We start from the raw sequence: 22,173 nt of genomic DNA on the forward strand, positions 1-22,173 counted from the left end.
TAAAATTAAGCAGTTGATTCCTTGGGTAACTAGAAGATGCCCTTTTCAGTAGTAGTAGAATGGAGATGGCAATTCGGTAAAGCAATTTCCCAGCTCCAGTTAAGAAAAGTCAATAGCCCCCACTGTAGAATAATAATAAAGCCGTCGATATAGAAGTTAAATTATTAGATTAACAAATAATACGTATATAATGCTTTGTGTAGAATTTAGTAAATATCAACTCTACTATCCACTGAAAAAGAATCGAACCAAAATTGAATATCAAATTGCATATCGAGTTAACTATGATTTGCTCTACTTATTAGTGAAGTTAATGCTTCTATGATAGTGGTAAAACTCGATTGGATAAATTAGATAAGAGATCCGTGATAATGGTAAAAACTCGATAGACCACTGGATGGATGATAAACAATCAGGGAGTGTGTGACCCTGATTGTTCCAGGGAAACTTACATCACTCAAGTTACTTAAGTTGATATATTCTTCGAGACTCTAAGATGTGAACTCAAAATAGATGAATACATTTTTGGCTGGCTTCATTATCAGATTACAGATAGACCTGTTGGTGATTTAAATCTCACATCATACTCTCTTGAACAGATAGAGAAAACAATCGTTTCAATCTATTAAGTTTGAATATTATTCTTAGCTTAATAAGCTCACTTTTTCGAGCCAATAGCAGCAAAAACAAATTGGTGATATGAGAAATAAACGAACTAAAACAAAACTCCGGTTTATTTAGAACTATTGCGTTCCACTTCACCACTTTCAAATCCGAATTGATGAAATGAAGTGCATCACAGACAAAGCCAAGAACGGGCTCGAACCCTAGTTGGCTGTCGCCGCACCGTGCGCCAGGTTCCGAGCCTTCTCCTTTTCCTTCACTTCGCTGCCCTGCGACTTGTCATATTCTAGTGGACATTAAAGCAAACAGTTAGAGCGCGGGAAGAAACACACGTTAAGAAAAAAAAGAAAAAGAGTTGTATACAAACGTCTCCTAACCTGGATGGTTTACACGGTGGCCAGGATTCACATCCGGGTCATTGCCTCCGTAGGTGCCTCCGAATCCTTCCTCGTCTGACCTCGTCGCGTAGCCCTCTCCAAACGAGTGGGACATCACATCCCTACGATCGCAAACCCATCCAATGATTTAATGGATATATTTTTCATTCCAGACCCCTATTTTTATGGATCTATGGTTTTATGGGGTTAAATTTAAATATAGTAGCATACCATATGTTTTACTTGTAATATCAGAAATTAAAAAGAGAAGGGATTACCCTGCGGCCTTGGTTTGGCCAGGGTTGGGTGGCGCCTCCTCCATGCTGTCGTGATCGACCGGCTTGGGTGCACTACAAAACGCAGCGGCTGCGCTACGAGTCGCCGGAACCAAGCGTGCTGCCACTACTCCGTGCTGATTCCACTGCAGAACTATCCTCCCAACTCCACTACCGTGGCCACCCAGAAGCATTCTTCGTTCCTCTCTGCATGGATATCTTTGGGGATTTAGGCCTTGTTAAATATAATTCCTTGAGTGCCACGTGTGACCAAGAATCGCACGGTCAGAACGGCACGTAGGGATTGACTACGTCTGCACGAGAGCAGCTTCACACACGTGTGGGCGCCCAAGAAGGTTGGCCCCGTCCGCATACGCGAGGCTCTGTTTTCTTCGGCTCGCTTTCCGGGTTTTGGGAATTGTCAACGTCTTATCGTGCCTTGTTTTGAAAGATGAGAAGTTAGTGGGCCAATTAGCCCAAACTACTATATTGTCAGAAAGGGCTTCAGTAATGCTGACTGGATTTTTTATGTAAGCAATTTCTGGCCGGTTCAATTTAATATCATCCATAGTAGACTACTTCCTAAACAAAAGAGAAAGGAAAATCTAACAATTTGGAACTCAAAACGTGTTTTCAGAAGCTGTAAAGTATACATAACAAGAAATTCAAATAGATCTTGATGGATTCGAACCATCACCCTCCCAAGTATATCATGACAGACTAATCTGTCATAAAAACCAGGGCGCTCTTACCGTTTAGAGCTTAAAGATCTAGACAAGATTTCCCAGAGCTTAAAGATCCAGACAAGAGTTCACACGCCAGGGGTTACCAAACGATACCATCGAGAGGGTATTAGAAGAAAATACGAAACCACAACAAAAGAAATTAATATCAAACACTGGATCATTTCCGCAGGAAGAGTCAGCTATGAAGAACTTCTGGGTTCCGACTTATAACCTGCCAGACTACATATTACCCTAACCTGGAGGTTAAGTTCTGACCCTGCCATCACTTTAGTTGCATCACTTCTAATCGAAGGATTAGTTCGTTTCTCTCGTCCATCATACTATTCTAGTTAGAGAATTAATTACCGGAATTCATAGTCAAGAGTAAATAAATCAACAACCTAAGTACCAATTTGGAGATTCTGACTTTTTAGGTCAAAAATTACAAGATTTTTCATGATATTTTAATCAGCCTTTAATCATTCTATTACCACAATTCATTGTCGAAAGACAAATAAAAATTTTCAAGAGGTAGTTCCCTAAAATTATCTATAATTTACCTTCTTCCCATCTACAATTTTTTCATTAAAATCAACTTTGGGTGAGGTTGTGTTTGCGCAGATTAAAAAAAAACGAATTGCGACTGTTTGGAAACTTCAAACCTTACTACTTAGGATTCATAGGAGTCACCTACCGGACAAAAGGCTGTAGAAACAACCTTTTAAATCAGTATTACGTCAAAGACAAAACTTAAAAAGTGTTCGCCATCTAAAAGCTACAACCATTCATCCAACAGCAACGGCAATGGCATCTGGCAAAAGACCTTAAACAAACCCAGAAAAAGATGATACAGGTACAGGTCGTGGAGAAAAAGCAGGACAACCAACAATGTCAACTCCCTAGGGCGAGTAAATTTCCATCGGCATTGGGCAACACAGAAGTTCACAAATAAACGGTCAGCACAAAAACTAGATAGTGCTAAACGAACCGGATATACCGGCGGTTAAAAAGACTTTCAAGGTGATAAATAATTGGTTACTATCTCCTCTAAAATGATTATAATGCACTTAAGTTCAGCGGACACAGGAATGATTGGGACACTGAACGATAAGAATAAACACTCCTTATCAAGTTTCTTCATTTCCCTAATTCACGACCTATACGGAGCCAAGCTGAAGACCAAAATAAAGAATACAACGCCAGCAACCAAGCAGGCCACACAACTAAAATGGCATAAAGACCAATGGTCCAAAATAAATTGAAACCTTTAAAACCAGTAAAATCAAAATTAAATAAAAATTCAAAAATTAGAGATTTGTAAGATGCTCAACAAAGACTGGTACAAATCAAGAATCGAGAATTTAAGCCTACAACGAACATGACAGCCTAAAGACAATCCATAAAAGTAACACTAAAACGCAACCTAACAAACAAAACATCCACCACCGAACAGAAACAAAGAAAAGATTAGAAAGAAGAACAAATAAATAAAAGTGAACATCTAACAAACATATAACAGAGTTTAAAAAATAAATAATACTGCAAGTCACAACGAATACCATATTAAAAGGCTGCTGCGCCGCAGCATATTGTGCTCTTCAACTTGAGATCCAGGAGATAACCCGCATCCACCAAAAGGTATCATCACGCCATAACTTCTAAATTGAGAATTGCACAAACATAGGAAACTCCTCGGATGCAGCCCAGCTGCCTATAACGAACATTGAATAATTCTCAAAAGGCCCAAACTCAAAACAGTGAAATTTTATAGTAGCTGCTGAAACGAGAGATCCCAAATCCTGCAATCCGACAACAGCCAGCAAAGTAGGTTCCACGAATATTGCTACCTCACAGTAAACTTCTTTTACAAATACAAACTATTATTCGAGTCAATATAACATAATAAGCATAAAGTAACTTGATAGCAACCCGAGATGACAGTATAGGTATACATAATTAGGCAAACAATAATGAAAGCACTTGCTAAGATACGCAGTTCATCTACTAGATCAGCTAGTAGAAAAATAAATGGAAAGAGGTGAACAAGAAAGGGGGCACGAGGGAAGATCTGGGCTCAAGACTGCCCATGCACCCTCCCGACTAAACAAAAAACTTTATTAATATATTCCGACCTGCCATGAGAGCGCACCCACCATGGCAAAGGCCAAAGAAACAAAATAGAGGTTCTGACGACAGCCTACCTTCCAGAGATCCGATGCATGCCCTACACCAGATGGAAAATAATGATATCTCTTCTCAAAACAAGTTGATCCCACATGCAAACTATAATCCCACCTTTAATATCTGGTAGCCAGGGTGAGACTGAGGTTCATCTTCCGCAAAACTCTTATGTCAACTTCCACCGGTGAGAGAAGCGCCCACTTGCCCACTTGTCACCTTCGATCTGGAAACAGCACTCCAGAGAGCCTACAATTCTAAACGTGAAAAATACAACTGTATACGGGACGTTCTGGAACACAGACATCTTTTACAATTGCATACACACACTTCCGTACAGCATAAAGTAGGGACAAGCAGCAACTCAAATATCAGATTATAATTCCGTTAACAAAAAAAAAAGAGAATAAAAAGCTTCATGAGATATTTCCCTTGAGATACGAGGAGCGACAGTAGATGATAATACGGCAGGTTTCAATGTATCGAAGACTTAAGTTCTACAGCTTTTTACGTAGTAAGCATAAACCCAAATTACAGTTGCCACAGGTTAAATCTGAAAGGATAAGATGGTAAGATGCAAAATCATAACGCTGGAGGCATGAAAGTATCTCTGTTTTCGTTACAAGGAGCGGCATGTCATGCTAGAAATGGATCTCGGAGAATATATAATCGCAATTAAGTATCTGTTGGGAAATACATAACTACGAAATTTCTAGTGCCAATTGCTGATAAATGCAAATGGATTATCGAGAATAATTAAGTTGCAATGGAAGTAGTGCAATTGCTCAGTATTTTCTGTAGAATTTTCTTATCTAAGTAATAATTGGAGACATATTGATGGTACCTTTGCTTCGTAGATCAGCCACGTTTTCCAATAATAGCGGTATATCGTCGTCAGTTGCTTCTTTGCTCCAGCCAAAATATGCACGCAAGTGGGAAGGACGGAAAAAGAAGAGAAGACGCGACAAGGGGGAGATCCCGGGGTGAAAATAAAGAAAAACCCCGTGCGATCCCCCCCAAAACACAAAAATAAATTTTATTAAGGCTGTTGGCCTGCCATGCGAGCGCACCCAACATGGCAAAGGCCGGACGTAACAAAAACGATGTAACACACCGCTATACCCAACATTACCTCCCAAATCCGGTGAGATCCCTGCCTCGATCATGCTCTACATCACAGAGAAAACCCCACAGCATCTCTTATTCTCGAGTTTCTCAAAACAAGAGACATCGAGAGAGATCTACATAAACATATGGTATCGCTGCCTCTAAGAGCCAGATCGAATCATAACCTTCAATCAAGTAGCAATATGGCCTTGGATCGCAGATCCCACAAAGATCCCTCGAGCTTAGACAGATCTGGAACTTCAGCTAGCTTCCAGCCTTCAAACGCAGATCCTCCGCATCCAGAACACAATAACATGAGGTAACCTGCAAAGACACGAGAAAAAAAACAAAAATAGAGTACAAGCACCAAGATTTTTTTATAAAAACTAGAGGATCTAACAAGTTATTAGTGGATCTAGTCAATGAAACACTAGATCTCTCTGAAAAATAGCAGAATCGTAGATCTGAAGAGAAATCTAAGCAGCAAAGACGAACAGGTTTACTGTATCGATTCAGAAGCATAGATCGACAAAAAGAAACGCCAGATCTGTAATCAAAAGCTCGCAAAACTATAAAATATTAGATCATAAACGAGAAATAATGATATACTTCGAAAAGTAAAAGCTATAAATTTGTAAATATTTTTCTGAAATAATCATAAAGCGAGGAAAGGATGAAAACGATCTACTGCAAAATTGACAGATATAAACTCCAAAAGTTCCTCCGAAGAAAACTTGGGCAACGCACGCAAAGAAGGCTCAAAACCTAACCCTAGAAACGCAAGAGAAAGATATGGGGGAAAGGCACTTATTTATGGGAAAACAGTGCAATATCGACGGTCGATGTATGTCGGTTCGACTTCAACGGATCAAATAACTCCACGTGTAGGGATGTAATTGGGCTGACAGCTAATGCGGTGTTAGGAATATATCGCTACCTTGGTAGTGCTGTTAGGGGTCCACCTTGGGCGGCAATCTCAATTGACGTCATTGCTTGCGTCATAGAGGTTAGCTTGCGCTTATCCGAAACCAACCGCGTTGGCGGTCGTTGAAGCTCTCCAAGTTGCACACGTAACTCTGCCAGTCTTCCAAATTAGCAAATCGTATAAATTCTATCTATTCATACTCGTTTTAAGATTTTTCTAATCCAATCCATACTTTTTCACCCTCTATTAATTTAAATAATATTAGCAAATAAAATATTTAATTATAATATATAAAATAATTTATAAATAATTCATACTTTCTTCAGAAAATAAGTAAAGATAAAAAAATTAGTGGTAATAATATTTTAGTAATTAGTCAAAATAATGTCAGATAAATAAGAATTATAAAGAAAAAAAAGAGGTGAGTCTATTTTTATGTTTTAATTATTCATTCTTGTGTATTAGATTAGGATGTAATGAATCAGATCTAAAATGATCCATTTGGAAGATGATTCTTAGATTTTGAGAGCAGTAATCTCGTAAGTCTCGGATCTTCGATCGATCGGAGATTTAATGAAAAATTATGATTAAAATAGTAGAACAATAGCAAATAGAGTAAAATGGTAAATAATCGATGTTGCGCCGGTCGTAAATTAGAGCTAAAAATCAGCATATATAAACTCACAAGTAAAAATGGATTGAATCTATACGTGGATTATTCGATTTATTTAAAATTTAAAAAAATAAGATGAATCTAAGTAACTAATTTGACTCGAATCGGATCATATCATAGGATAAAATTTGTGACCCGTCTTATGACTATTACATAGTTAAAATTCGTTATATTATTTATAATAGAGAGTATTAAAATTCAGAAATTTAAAATAAAACTATTAGTTTTGTAATTTATAATATATATTATATTTTATAGTCACCTACGTATTTATATCCGTTCTGAAAAATTTCGATCTCTACAATGATCGGTTAAAAAAATATCCCTCGGTCCACAAAGAAATAGTACGATACAAACTAAGCCTATGTACTTATTCGTTATAATAAAGGTTAACTTTGACGTATAATTCGTATAATTCAGTAGACAATATGTATAATTTTTCATAATCGAGATGTATGTATTTGTGGACTCAATAATTATATTGACATATTACCTAAAAATATTTATAATTTCTAGAGATATATTTACCAAATTCATGGATGTATGTATGAAATACATAATTATTGTGTTAGGAATACATCAATGAATATAGACACGGATTCTACAAAACATGTATTGAAAATATGAAATATATCTATGAAATCTAAAGCTAAATTTTCATAAAATTTAAAAGATGAATATTCACAACGTCTATAATTGTAATAATTGAATTTTAAAATATTATCTTAGTCTATGTATGTATATTTTATTGACAAATAAATATATAATTTTTTATATAATGAGTTGACTTTCAAACAGTAATCAAAAGATCTTACATCGAGTTTGGTTTGAGGCGAAGTCACAAACTTGATTAATATTCGTTGGGTATAAAAATGATAGAAAGATGTGTCTCGAAATTCAAAGTAAACAAAGCTTTACTTATCAACAATATTAAAAAAAAAATCAACTTGCATCATGAGAGAAAGTCAGAAAGGTTATAAGTTTAGCCTTAAACCAAATAAAATCTTAAATTCTTTATTCACTTATAAAATAAAAAAATAAGGGTTATATTAGTCTATGTATACCAGTATAGCAAATAATAACTATTTATCTTAATAACCCCTTTTCTTTTATCCAATATTTTTTTTTAATATTTATCGATTACTATTTTATCTTTGCAAAAGACGTTACTTAGATCAACTATTATTTAATCGCTCTCTCCTTCCTCTATATATTCTCTCATTTTTCTCTTGTCCATCAATTATAAAGAGTAGTTTAATTATTTATCAGATTATTAATTCAAATTTATTTCACATTATCTAAATATAATATTTATTATGCAAATATAACAAATAAGCATAGCTGGGCTGGGCCAGACCCTTAAGCCCAAGCCCGAGACATGGTCTAGAAATCTGTGTGAGATTATTATTTTCTCACCGTTTAAAAAATGGTTAATTACAATTAGCCTCCTCCAACTGTCACTATTTTTGCATATACTTTTAAACTTTATTTTTTAATCACGGAGAACACCCTGATTTAATAAAATTCTTAGTTCAGATATTCCATATAATTAATCTTTTTTCCTTAGTTAAGAATAATAATACAAATTAGATGGTGTACATAGAAAATCATGATAGTTTAGGGGGCTAATTATAATTATCCCTCTAATAAATTCAGAGAGAGTTGGTTAATAAGGTAAAGAGTTAATTAATTAGGGCGTGCTGGGCTCATCCCGAGCCTATGAACCAGATAAAAGATTGAGCATACAACGTCAGCGCCTACTCAAAACTCAAAATATTATAGAAGTAGAGAGAGAGAGAAGAAGAAGAAGAAGAAGAAGAAAAACTATTACTGTTCCAAAGAGTAGGAGTAGAGCATCCTAATGAAGCTTGCAAGAATCATAGGAAAAGCTATTTACCTCGACCAATGGCCAGAATGCTTTATACGAGGAAACTGTCGCTCTCCTCTCAGTTATTAAAGAAGCTTGCAAGTTGGCTAAGAAATAGAAATTTTGGATCTTCTGTGACTAGCATACTTATTTGACTGTAGAGCCTCTTATTGTGGATATTAAAGGAGAGTTTGTCACCAGTAGAAATGATAAGACTAGCTAAGATTGCTCTACCATGAAAGTGTACTTAGGGGTGGCTCATCCACTTGTTAACTTCGATTGTAATTCGTCTCCTTCGGAATGAACTTAAAATACCCACCTTAAAAAATTACGTGAATTTTTTTATTGTGTAATATTATTACAAAATATTTAAAATAGATCTATAATATTATAATAATTCAAGCAAATAATTTATAATTTTAAGTATCACATACCTCAATAAGCTTCTAGGAATACATGTCTATATATAAACTTAAACATATAAACCATCGTAGAGGCTAAAGTCTAAATAGGAAGAAATAGAATAAGTAACACTAATAAAAAATAAATAAATTTGATAGTCCCGAATATCCACATTCTCCGCATTTAACTTTGAAATGTTTCCACAAAAAAATAATGAGCACACAACATAGCAAGTATAATCCAATAATAATTCATAAACAATATAGTGAACGATAAATATTAATGTATACCCATAATTATCAACGTATCGAGATAAATGTGTACAATGAATTTTCATTTAATCATAATATATAGAAGTACATAATATCATCATAACTCAATGTGTCATAATCCACGTAGTAAACATATCAATGATGCCCTGTTATATATAACAAACACAATAATGATGACAAATAGTCATCTAGTGATAATATTGTCTGTATATGTCTAACGACGCTGCATATGATCGGTTGTTTATAGCTATTAGACTAAGGACCCCAGTTATAGACCCAAATCCCAATATCATCATCATCATCATCACTGCTATAGAAAATTATTACATACAATAGAATCATTACTTGTTGTCGAATCATCGCATATAGTAGAATCATCGCATACAGCGAAAAAGAGCCCAAAACTCAATTGACGTCTTGACGTAATGTCGGGTATCACTAGAGTTCTAACCTTACTTCTCAAACATCTTTTTACTACCATCATAGTCTAGTCTTTAAACAAAATAGTATAATCACTTACATGCTTCACAAACTGTGGACCTCAGTTGTAGACCGCTAATATAATAATATTATATAATACATTCTATTCTTAACTCCGAGTTGAGTGAGTGAAAAGGGCACTGACTAGTCAGGACTAAAGTAATAATAATACTTGCAAATGGTGTTATGCTTTTATTATCTTATTTACACTATGTTCATCAATATAATATATATCATAACTAAGCATGGAGTCTATTATAAAATAAGCGTTAAAAAATTAATAATTAAGCAACAATTGCTCATATATATAAAAGTAAGCAATAATGACATAAATTAATTATCACCATAATAGTTACATTACTCATAAACTAACATAAGATATAACTTGCATGCAAAATATCTCAGATTTGTCTAACTCTCCTCAACAATCGAGCTACTCCTACGTCTCGAGATTCTCCTTGCCGAGTAAATGGTGTAAAATAATAAAATAATACATAAGAGAGATGAAGTTAAAGAACTAACCATCTCATTGTATAAATTAAGTTTCACTTGGGTTAGAGTCGCAATCTAACCGTTAGCTGGAGTGGTTGATGGTGAGGAGCAAAGAACTCCATGGCCGACAGCCATGGAGATTCCCACTTTGGGGCAAAAGAGCTCGAAGCCCCCAATCTCAGCAAGGCCACCATCGCTGGCAATGGCCACAAACAGCCTAAGAAACCAGCGTCCCCCATAGGTACCTAAATATGGTACCCACAGCAAGAGATTGATGCAGCGAAACTTCTTTGATTGCAACCCAAAGTTGTCAGTCGACGAATTCCTTCGTCAAAGACAAAGATAATAAATCTACAATTTAACAACGATTTACCAAACAAAAACTAAATTAGTCATAACGAGGAATTAGGAACTAACATGTGGATCAAATTAGGGGGTTGATTTGGTATGCTCACGTGGTCCACAACCCTCATTGGGTTCTTCAGCAGCACAAAATAGAGAAAAGGGAAAGAAAGAAATGAATGAGAGAGAAGAGTGGCCCAAGAAAGAAAAGGATTAGAGAGGAGAATTAAGTTTTATAAAGATTGATGGTGACGAGAGAGTGAAATCCAAATCTAAACTAGGATCTCTCTTCTAGCTAACTACGAGAGGTGGGAACCAGAAAAGAAAAGGAAAGATAACGAAGTGCATTTTGTGTTTTTTATTTTTTTGAATATAACAGAACTAGTCTATGAACTATTTAAAAAAAAAGATATCACAGTTACAATAAACTAGAACACAATCCATGTAAAAATATAGAGACAATTCCTAAGCTCAGCTCGCAAATAACTATTAAAATCAAAGCATCAAATCACAAAAAATCACTAACCTCATCTATTCTTTACAATTAGCAGTACACTGTTCTACACTAATAATGAAAGCACGAATCAATTCACCAACCATCAGAATTTCTAATATTTTTTTCTCCAACACTAGAAAAAGGAAAAGAAAAAAAAAAGAACGATGGAGATTTCAGTAAAGGAAGATTAAAAAGAAAAAAAAAATTCCCTCCTCTCTAAAAGTTACGAATCACAGTTTCATCGCCACGATGACACCGTGAGCAGTGGGCGGTCGCCCCAGGCGAGCGAGAGGAAACCCGGCTCCGAATCCACGAGAGCGTACTTGGCACTGTACTCGTAGTTCCAGAGGAGAAGCTTCGCTTGGCTTACCGCGTAGTTGCTCACCGGCACGGCCTCGAACCCGCACCCTTCCACCAGAGCCCTCCATTCCCCGCTCTCCTCCATCCTGACCGTCCTTTCCCCTCCCTCTCCCTGGCCCACCGTTCCCAGGATCCGATGCCCGAGCACGAACCGCTCCACCCGAACCCGCTCTGGCGAGTCGGGAGGCATTGCCGCCGCGAGGGACTCGAACACGGCCGAGTAGTAGGCTAGCGCGTTTGCGAACCGGTCAACGAACCCGACCCGGTTCAGATTCGCCTCGTACTCGCCGAGCGTGACGACTCGGGGGGACAGGGATCTCGCGATCCGGAGGATTCGTCGTACCGAGGTATCCGGGTCGCCGAGGAGGTGGTAGAGCTGGAGCATGAAGTTGACGGCCACCGACTCCTCCGGGTCGACCCGGAAGGTCGACTCGGAGAGGTCTCGTATAGGGGTTAGGATGGGATTGAATTCAAACTCGAGACCGAGGAGGGTGGCGAAGTCGCCGAGTCGGGCGGCGGTGGCGGCGAGGGAGGCGGCCGGGGAGGGGCCAAGCTTCGGGGAGGGAATGCCGGAGATGCGGATCCGGGTCGGTTTCCCGGCGGATCGGGTCGCTAGGGCTTGGAGGAGGGCGGCCCATTGGATTCCTTGCACGATGCCGAAGTCGATGATGTGGATCCTCGTCGCCGACTCGGTGGCTTCTAGGATTGCCTGGTTGGCTGTGAGATGGGCGAACTTGGAGTAAGGGCAAGCATCGTTTAAGGTTTTGTAGTATAGTGTGAACTCCTCGGGCAAGGAATCGTACGAGGAGGGAGATGAGTTGCCGAGGCGGCGAGAGAGGGCCTCGGCGAAGTAGAAGGCGACTCGCTCTGTCGGATCACCGAGATCGGAGGCAGACTCACTGATCCTGCTCAGCGATCTCGACGCGATCTCGGGATCCGCCGCCGAGATTCTGGCGCAGTCGAGGAGGGATTCGAGGAGTGGGGGAGGGGGCTTGGCCTCCGGTTCCGGATCTAGGGGGACCGATACGGATCCGGCGGGGGGATCGAATGGCAGAGTTTCGATCAGCGTAGGGGCCGGGAGGATCTTGGAGTTGTCGGGGAAGACGAGGCGGTTGAGGTCAGAGAACTCGGCAGGGGACTCGGCGATGAGGCTCTCCATCCACTCGTCGGAGTCGAACTCGGCGGCGGCAGCGGAGGAAGCGAAGTCGGAGAAGTCGAAGTCCGCGCCGTCTGCGGCGAAGGGGTCGGGGAAGGCGGCGGAGTCGAAGGGGAAGTGGTGATGGTGGGGCGGCGCTGCCGCCGGGTACGACGGAGGAGTGGAGGAGAAGGGGTTAGGGTTTAGAGATGCGATTTGCTGCTGCTGGTGCTGCTGCTGCTGTTGTTGGCGTTGCTGCTGCTGCTGCTGCTTCTGTTGGATTACTTGTTGGGCGATGGCCATGAGATTGCCGCTATCTGCACACATGTAAGCCATTTCTATTCCTTCTCTACTTTAGCTACTCTTCTCTCTTGCCCTAGCTACTGCTCTCTCTCTAGATGATGATGAGTTCTTCTTAGAAGCTAATAGAAGACCGGAGATGGAAGATAAGGGAAGTGGGAGAGACGGAGAGAAAAAGATTGGAGAGGAAATTAACCGGAGGGTTTGCGAGTCGCAGGAAGTGACAGTGACGAGCTGAGTTGGGGACGGGAGAAAGTGGTGTTGTGGTCCGGTAACGGAGAGAGAGCGAGAGAGCGAGCAAAATAACAAATAAGCGGGAAACTAGATAAAAATTGGATTGGGTTCACGTAGTAGTGAAAGGCCCAGAATGCCCTTTATATTATTATTAGATTGGGATTTCTTTGATTTAGGTGTACCCAAATCACATTATTGTAGGAAATTCTGGAAATAAATAGGGTAGCGTTCGGAACGTGTATATAAGGATATTTTCATTGAACTTGATCAGAAAAAATTAATCAAATTTAAAAAGTGAAAGAGGAGTGGGATTAAATGGCAAGGATGATCCAAAACTGCAGATCTTTAATGAAATCTTTTAACAATATAAAAACCTCTTTAATTAGATTGTAAAGTATAGTAGACATAGGTGGTTGGTTCATCCTTCCTATATTTTGGATGGCTCAGGATTTCCTATAAAACTTGTATTAACTCCATCTCACAGCTTGGGATGCCGCTGGAATGTCCTGCTGCTCTAGCTCTAGAGCTAGAGCTAGAGCTAGAGGTAGAGGCATTAAGATGTAAGTTTGAGTCATTAGCTTTATTTCAATAGAAACGAAAATTGCAAGGATTATCTTAGCACCCTAGTAGAGTAGTACTGTCTTATCGCTCACTTCCTGCTATAGTTGCTAACACCTAATGATAGTTGTCGACGCCATGCATGACGCGTCGCTCAACTCGCGCCTATCCCGGGTCCCCTGAATAGACACCACTGTCGTTGTTTGACCTCATCCAACACCCATACGCCATTAAAGCCATTAACCCATTTGCCCATTTCCTTCACAACAACACCATCCAAGTCAGCCGGCCCATTTTATTCGATAATTTACATGTTCCGTGTTTCATCCCATCATCGAAATTACTCCTCCTTTTTTTTTGCACACGTATATAAAATATTACTGTCAAATTTTGTTATTTAATATAGCTTATTTGTATGAATGATTTTGAGTACTTGCATTTATGTAGTATCCATATAAAACTAAAAGTTATTTAGTTTTGGTGTTGGTAGAATAATCGAAAACTACTCCAATTTTTTAATTTTAATGGAAGGAAAATTCGATCTGAAGCCTATTTTGTCTGCCACGTCTAGGTATCGGCGCTTAAGGACCCAGATGGCATGTCTCTAGCGGCTTAAGCTTCAATTTTCTTTACTTCATTCACCGTTGTTGTCCTCTTGACATCGATTTGGACGTACCAGATGATATCTTCCCACAAAATGGACAGACCAGATAGGTTCTTAGGTAGGACCCATCTGGGAAAGTGGGCCCCTCCCCCCTGGAGTCCCATCCAGGGGCTTTTTGGACGGTGCTGGGCCCTCCGAACACCTGGCGGTGACCAGGATCGACAAGTTATCGCAGGCGAGTTGAAAAGGACGGTTTTGTGTAAGGTGTGTGCTAACTCATTAACCCATTAATTATAAGCTCATTGCCTCTAACCATAAAGTAAAGAATCCAGCTAAATGAGTACTAAAATATTTACGCTTGCATTAACTCAATGACAGATAATTTAAATTTGAAACCAACTCGTAGGAAGAAGACCCGCCCCCAAAAAGAAGAAGAAAAAAAACTCGTTTCCTTGTCATATTTCAACACTTAATTGAATCGTGTCAGGCCTACATAAGTAAATTATTAGAAAAAGGTCTTTGTTTTTTTTTTATTGCATCTTAAATTAGAAGCACCTGTATTGCGTGAGGAAGAAAACTATTAGTAGGTTAGAGTGATAACTTCAAATAATGAAAAATAATATCGTCGTTTTCCGTGTATTATTTATACGAGAAAACGACAAGCTTTTCCTATCGCCATTCGTAGCAATGAAGTAGACCGGCCGGCGTTTATCTCCCCCACAAATGAAGTCCGGTCGATTTCCCCAATCTCCCCTTTTTTTTTTGAGATATTTTTTAAAAAGTCCGTGATACATTTTACTTGTTTTCATATAGAATCCTTATATTTTCTTTTAGCATTAGGATCTATTCAATTATCTAATACTCTAATACCTAGATATGTAGTAAATTATTTAATATTTTTAGTTTAGTGGTAACTAAACAATAATTCACTTCAATAAAAATATATTAATACATTTTTCTCTCTCATCTTCTCTTCCGTTAATCACTTTAATTAACTATTGTGTTAATTATTCTTTTTCTCGTTCGTATGCTATAAAGATATTCTAATTATTTACCAAAAAATTTCTTTAATTTATTAATTTATATGTTATATTAAATATAATTATTACACCGTTATATTTGTTTACAATAAAATAGGTTTTCAAATTATTTCACAATCAAATGCAGCCTAAATGACTATTTAATCACCACTTTTAAATGGACAACTATGAGAGGTTACATTATAAAAATAGTCTATATTAAAATAAGCAATAAGTCATTAGGTTTAGGTGTAATTATCTTATTTTTTGTAAATCCACTTCTTCTATCAGGCAAAAGACAACAGAGCAAGTCGCATTCCAAAAGCTAGATCTTTGTTACTTCTATTTAATTTTAGGAAATTTATTTAAAACACTATATTTTTTGTTTTTATGTTGTTATATTCTATCATATAAATATGTTTCATTCAGACACTCATATTTTACCTAAAATGCCTCAAAACACTTTGCCGTTAGTTTTATTAATTATCAGTTAATACATAAATTGATTTAAAATAACTATAAGTACAAAAATAACCACAATACCCTTGAATAAGGTTGCTTCGATTAAAGTAAGATTAAACGGATAACTATATTTTAAAATCAACTGACAAGTATTTTAGGTATCTTAATTTTTAAAAATAATAGAATATTTTCTATTTTATTAACTGCTATTAGGATAGAATTTAATTCATAGTCTTTTTAAGAAATCTTAAGCAAAACGTAAGAGTTGAATAGTAAATATCTATATAGTAGAATATATACATAATAATAAAAGTTTTAAAAAAAAAGAGTTATGTTCGATAAATTTCCCTATAACATTTCTCTAAAGATAATTGCTAAGTTCACAAGGAAAAGAAGATGAGGGAAAGGATTAAAGCAATGGGTGTCTCTATCACTGGTATGAGCAAGCTTTGGTTGTCCTCTATCTTGTTCATGAAACCTTTCACTTTTCCATTTGCAGAACTGAACGCAATGTTATAAACAAATACTTTCAAACCAAAGAGAGTTATTAATAAAGCTACAACTGACATATTGACAGATCCTAATAGAACTAAACTTTTCACCAAATTGTTACTGTTGTAAAGAAATGTGAAGAACTACCACAATTACTGGGCTAACAAAATTAGTTTGATATTTTCCAATAAGCAACATAAACAATGAGCGCAAAGTTGAAGAGTTAATTTATACCTCTTCATTCATACAAATATTCTGCTCAACAAAAGTGATGGATAACAGTGTAGATTTCAATCATTCCATCCCAGAATGCTATCACCAAAAGCAATCCCTACTAAAAAGAACTTGTGAAAAAGAAATTGGGCCAGAAAGCAGGCGCGCGTCAACAAATACAAAATCGTTAGTTGTGTTGGATATAACAACCAAGCCAACAAATATTCTGACAACAATTTCTCAAATAGAAGTAACTCTTGATTGGTTAAAAATCATTGCAAGAAATAGGGAACCATCTTAGTACTGTGCATAACCCATTTAAGCACCTCTGATGTAGAACACTGCCTCATACCAAATGCATCCTCGCTATCATGGAGAATTTCAACAAATCCAATCATTTACCAAGTATTGGAATGCACAGAAAATTAAAAATCAAGGTTGTATATAAACAAAACAAGTAAACAACCTTCAATCAAACAAGAATAAAAATTAGACAGTATTATAACCTATCTCCAAGTTTCATAAAGTGATTAATAAGTATCAGCAAAATGATTATTAGGACACAACTATCTACTAGCATTGTCGTATATGACTACAGTACTTTGATACCCAGAAATGAAAGACCAAGGCTGTACTATACAAGCTTACAAAGTATCACTCAAGGTAACAAGAAATAGAAAAGGCTGCACTAGGGGACAGTAACATAACAATATTGTAACAATCTTTCCAAGTTTCATAACGTGATAAAAGAATCTTTAGCAATTACAAGAAAATAGTATTATCAGATACATCTACAAGCATTTGCAACAGCATTCACCAGTGCATGTTTCTGCTTTTACTTTATCTATGTGTGTTTAGAAGGGAGGAAGGGGTGGTATGTGACCACATTAATTGTAAAACTTTATGTAGAAAGAAGGAAAAAGATTTAAGAAAGCACTAAACAGCCACAATCTTTACTTCCATCATAGTCACGACCAAACTGTTGTATATATACACATCTCCATCATATTACATGTCCATGCAACTATTACTGCTACCAGTTTCACCATTAAGTATAGCTTCCAAGTTCAGCCATACTTGGAAGAAATTAAAACTCAAGCACGGAGCCAATTGTAGCAATTTGTTTTAAATCACAATATATGAGTTGATAAGGCCATTTCTCTCACAGCAACAAGTTAAAGACAGAAAAACATCAGTTTATACTATTAATATATCCACACTCTGAACAATAAGCCCAAGTGTCATGATTTCTAGGGGCTAAGGACGTTGTAGTCTTTCTATTGGAGTTACTTGATATATCGACAAAATAGAAATTTAATAAATGGAAAAAAGCTTCTTAGTACAATCACTAGGTTAAATTTGATAATACCTTTCAAAATCTTACTAACCATGTATGAAAATGAATTGATACCATTCTTAACATCCTATGATTTACAGCTTGATTAAGAATAGAGAGATAGTGCATGTCAACTCACAGAAATACAAAAGTTGATAGAAGAGACCATATTGCCCATAACAGGATTGTTGATATTAATAACTGAACAGTCATTGTGGGATACAAACAAGAATTCTATTCCACGGCAATTCCAGAAAAGAAATTGTTAATGAGTAGTTAATGTAAAAGTTTTTGATGGACACCATCAGAACAGTAACCAAACAGATTGCATGAAGTTCCCAGATATTATCAGGTAATCATCTCAATAATTGTCAAATGTACAAAGCGTTCACATTGACAAAGGTAACAATAATCTTCTTTCCCTTTTCTTTGTGAGCTTTCTATGCCTAGAAAACTTAAGGCATATAAGCAGCAGCACTCCAAGAAATATAAAAGAACATGAAACTCTGAAGTGTTTAAAATAAAGGGTCACACAACAAGATATTGCGAGAAAGCTAAACAGTAAGGTGTAGATAAGTGCCACAACAACATCCCTCCTGCAAAAGAGAACAAGTTTCAAATATTCATTATTACGTGTACATACTCCAGTTTAGAATGAAAAGATTTGCACATAAAGAGTGTGAAAAGGGAAAAATTGAATAATAGCTTAAAATTAAAAATAACAAGTTATGTTTTTGTGCTTCTTATATACTACAGTAACACAATGAGGTCTACATGACTGTGATTAACTTCAAGCTTAACTCTCCTGAATCCTGATCATCCTTTCCATGTCGTCATAAAACGATACAGTCCTTTCCCAATATTTCAGATGTATTGCAAAGAGTTATCTCAAATCCAACGGAAGACCGTGCCAGTGTAATTACAATTTACATATTACTTTGAGGAACAATACAAAGTTTAACACTGACTCTATGTTACACCTAATGCTAATCTGAGTCATTTAACCTCAGTTTGAAAAAAACTGATAGTTAAGTAAAGGAAAATTAGAATAAAAACTAAAAAGTGATCTGGAACTCCAAGCCAGGTTCTTCTTGGGAAGAGCACAGCTGATATTATATCACCAAAGTCAAGTTGTTTAACAAGATACACAGGAAAAGAGATTTGAGAGGAAAAAATGGGGCACCACTGAAAGAATAGCAAAAGGAGGAAGAAAAGGATCTTTAATACCACATGTTTGAGAAATTCTGAACTGAAATGGCATTGAACTAGCTCCTTTATATATTACCAAACACTTTTTAAAACTTACTCACAGTAGGCCAATCAAGTGATTAATTAAAACAATTTCAAAAGGAGGGAAGACACATTATGACCAAGAGAGGGCTGCTTGGGAGCCAAGGAAAAAGTTGGGTAATCAAATTTCCTCCAATCATAAATTACTCACAAACCAAGTTCCCCTCACTCCTTCCCAACTCATCCCCTCCTCCTTTGTCTCCTCATTCCTTTTCCTCAAAATTTGTGCTTCTCTAAACAGAAGAGTGTCACTCAGTCAGATTAAGTTAAAGTCCAAATTATACACTGTCAAATGGTTGAAATCTCAACTCTGACTAATTGAACCTACACTAAAATGGACACAAAGCAAACAACTACAAAAAACTAAATCAAACAGAATAAGACCGGGTTGGTTGGCATTGATTAATTTAGTTGTCACTCAATAGAGGTCAATCACATCTATCTTCACTACACATTATATAGTATATACAACTGCTCTTGGAAGTAGAAACTCTAGGCTGTATACGTGAGAATCTTGAGTTATTAAGGAAATCTATAAGGTTAAGACCACATTTTGGAATAACATAGACTTCTAAGGCATAAAAAAGATATCATACATATGTAAAGTAAAAAAGAGCCAGCTTCATATTGGATCACAATCAGGATAGAATTGGGTTTAGCAGAAATAAGCTAAGTCACATCTAACCTGACCGCCAGCAAAATCAAACCTTGCATGACCAAAATTTTGAGTTGGCCTCATTTGATATCCACTGAGCTTAAGTCTATCTCAAATGATGGATTGCACTATAATTATTAACCAATCAAAAAACCACCATTGGAGATAATCAGGCAACATTGCCTGGCAAGCTAAATAATGTAACTGAATCAGCACCCTGTCTAGAAGGGTTCAAAATATAAATCGCTAACAAAAGTTACTACCTCGCCATGAGCCCAAACTATATGGGTTTACAGCACGTCTCACAATTAATGGGTGCAAGTATACGTTCTTGCTTAGCAAACACGTATATGTTAAAAAGAAAATCATGCAATGCTTTCCTGTTATAAATCCATGAATGCCCAAAAAAGATGTGCATACATTGGAGCAATTTCAAAAGATCTCCTCAGTGAATTCTGAAGCAAAGTTCTTCGTTTCTGTTTCCATCTCGAAATAAATTTCTACATCGCAGTTATACACAAAAAAAAAAATCCGAAGTAAAAATATCCTCTTACATTGCATTTAGCACTCCTCTTGGCCAAACCATATAAACCATGTACGTACTTGGCACCAGCCTCACTAAAGAAGATGTTGACTTCAGACCAGCTAAATTTAAAAGAAAACCTCCAAGACCTAAATCAAATACGCATACATTTACTATTTTCACCAGGCTCATATATCTTTCCAAGATCGATATAACTCAAATCCATACTACTAACCCATTTCCATAATCAGGTTACTTCACCCATTTCATCTCCGCACTTCCAAAGATCAAACACAACACAGCGTTTGTCTAATCTAACTCCCCTTTAATACCGAACCGTCAGTAATTGCATCGTTTTATAAAAAAAACTAATGGATCCCTCTAAGAAAAACACAGCACGCACCAAATTAAGAAAAGAAAAAGAAAAAGAGAAGACCCGATAAAGGGAATCCTCTCCAGAAGATGGTATCAGTAACAAATCAAAGATCGACCATGAAACGGATAGTAATTAAGGAGATAAGGGAAGGAAGGAGAACCTGGTAGCGATGTGTGGATTGGGGGAGAAGCTTGTCAGAGCGACCCACTTGTGCTGCGATCGGATCTGGTACTCTCGAAGCTGCTCCACGAGCTTCGAGCGCGTAATCATCTCCCCGACGACGGGGAACAGGGAAGGCGCCCTTTCCCCCCTTCTCCTCCTCGAATTAATTTCGACGGGAGAAGGAACAAAAAAAAAAATCGAACTTGATTTTCGAAGTCGAGGCGTATTGACTCGGAGAGGAATGAGGTGCTGATGCGGGCAACAGATCTTCCGCTCCCCCGCGGCACATTGTCCTCTTCCTTCTTTTTTATTTTGGAAAAGTTTCATTTAACACCCTGTATTCTAATGATATTTATCTTGGCTCTTTATACTTTTATTATTCACAAATTGCATCATATATTTAGACTTTTGTCTATATCTTTTGCTTATTGACCTCAAGGATTTATTACTGTTTTTCCATATATCTGGTGGTTGGTCAAGGGGAATTTTATAAATTAATTATAATTAGTTTTTTTTATTTTAATATGCACAGTATATATATATATATTATGTATACTATTATAATAAAATATGTATTGAGAATTATATGTATACTATTATAATAAAATATGTATTGAGTATTCAGTTTTATATGTTAAATCAAAATATAATTAAATTACAAAAACTTGTTGGTCTTGCTATAAAATGTAATCCTTGGAATTATATTGAGAACGCTCTTCCAATAATAAAATAAAAAGTTTACCTAAATATACCCTCAAGTTAAGCTACTCAAAAGCAAATTATAAGTGGTCGATGATGTGGTAACTTATTTGAGTTTCATATGTGAGAAATGATAATATTAATAGCAAACTTTCTTATGTGATAAAGGTTTAAATTGTAAAGTTTTTCTAAAATAATATTTATTGATAGTATCCGTAATAGTTCTAGACTAGATTAAGGATGTGATTTTCGAAGAAAGCTGTGGATAATTTAACCACTGGATCTTTCTGAATTTTGGATATGTTATTGCCCTTGAAAAGACTTTCCAACGAATCCAAAATCACAAGGTTTGAATAGCTAGATCTTGAGATATCGGCCAAATAGTGATTGAAGGTCAGATAAATCATAACTTGTTAGCCCTTCAATGGCTAGATTGGTGCTAGGTTAATTCCTAGGTGTGAAGGAGAAGAAGTTGTTGTATAAGAGAGAGACTAGGAGTTAGAGGAAGCCGACCAAAGAC

General features: G+C 36.9%; 2 protein-coding genes and 1 long non-coding RNA gene across 3 annotated transcripts; all 3 read right to left on the minus strand.

Moving 5' to 3' along the window:
* Positions 1–602: 602 nt before the first annotated feature.
* On the minus strand, positions 603–1,612 carry LOC140787194 (uncharacterized). The gene is made up of 3 exons (XM_073135989.1): positions 1,280–1,612; positions 1,002–1,123; positions 603–910 (listed from the first exon to the last, which is right to left on the minus strand). Exons 1-3 carry the CDS (start codon positions 1,468–1,470, stop codon positions 828–830), a joined length of 396 nt encoding a protein of 131 aa, XP_072992090.1. The 5' UTR covers positions 1,471–1,612; the 3' UTR covers positions 603–827.
* A 2,284-nt stretch (positions 1,613–3,896) lies between these two features.
* On the minus strand, positions 3,897–5,024 carry LOC140787195 (uncharacterized). Its single transcript, XR_012108767.1, has 2 exons — positions 4,297–5,024; positions 3,897–4,225 (listed from the first exon to the last, which is right to left on the minus strand). It is a non-coding gene; the product is annotated as an uncharacterized lncRNA (long non-coding RNA).
* A 6,204-nt stretch (positions 5,025–11,228) lies between these two features.
* On the minus strand, positions 11,229–13,535 carry LOC140786885 (SCARECROW-LIKE protein 7-like). Its single transcript, XM_073135591.1, has one exon. The coding sequence runs from the start codon at positions 13,064–13,066 to the stop codon at positions 11,474–11,476; it is 1,593 nt and encodes a 530-aa protein (XP_072991692.1). The 5' UTR covers positions 13,067–13,535; the 3' UTR covers positions 11,229–11,473.
* Positions 13,536–22,173: the final 8,638 nt, after the last annotated feature.

This window comes from Typha latifolia, chromosome 4, assembly GCF_019914945.1.
Source record: "Typha latifolia isolate L0001 chromosome 4, TyphaL0001v2, whole genome shotgun sequence".
Classification (NCBI taxonomy): Eukaryota; Viridiplantae; Streptophyta; class Magnoliopsida; order Poales; family Typhaceae; genus Typha; species Typha latifolia.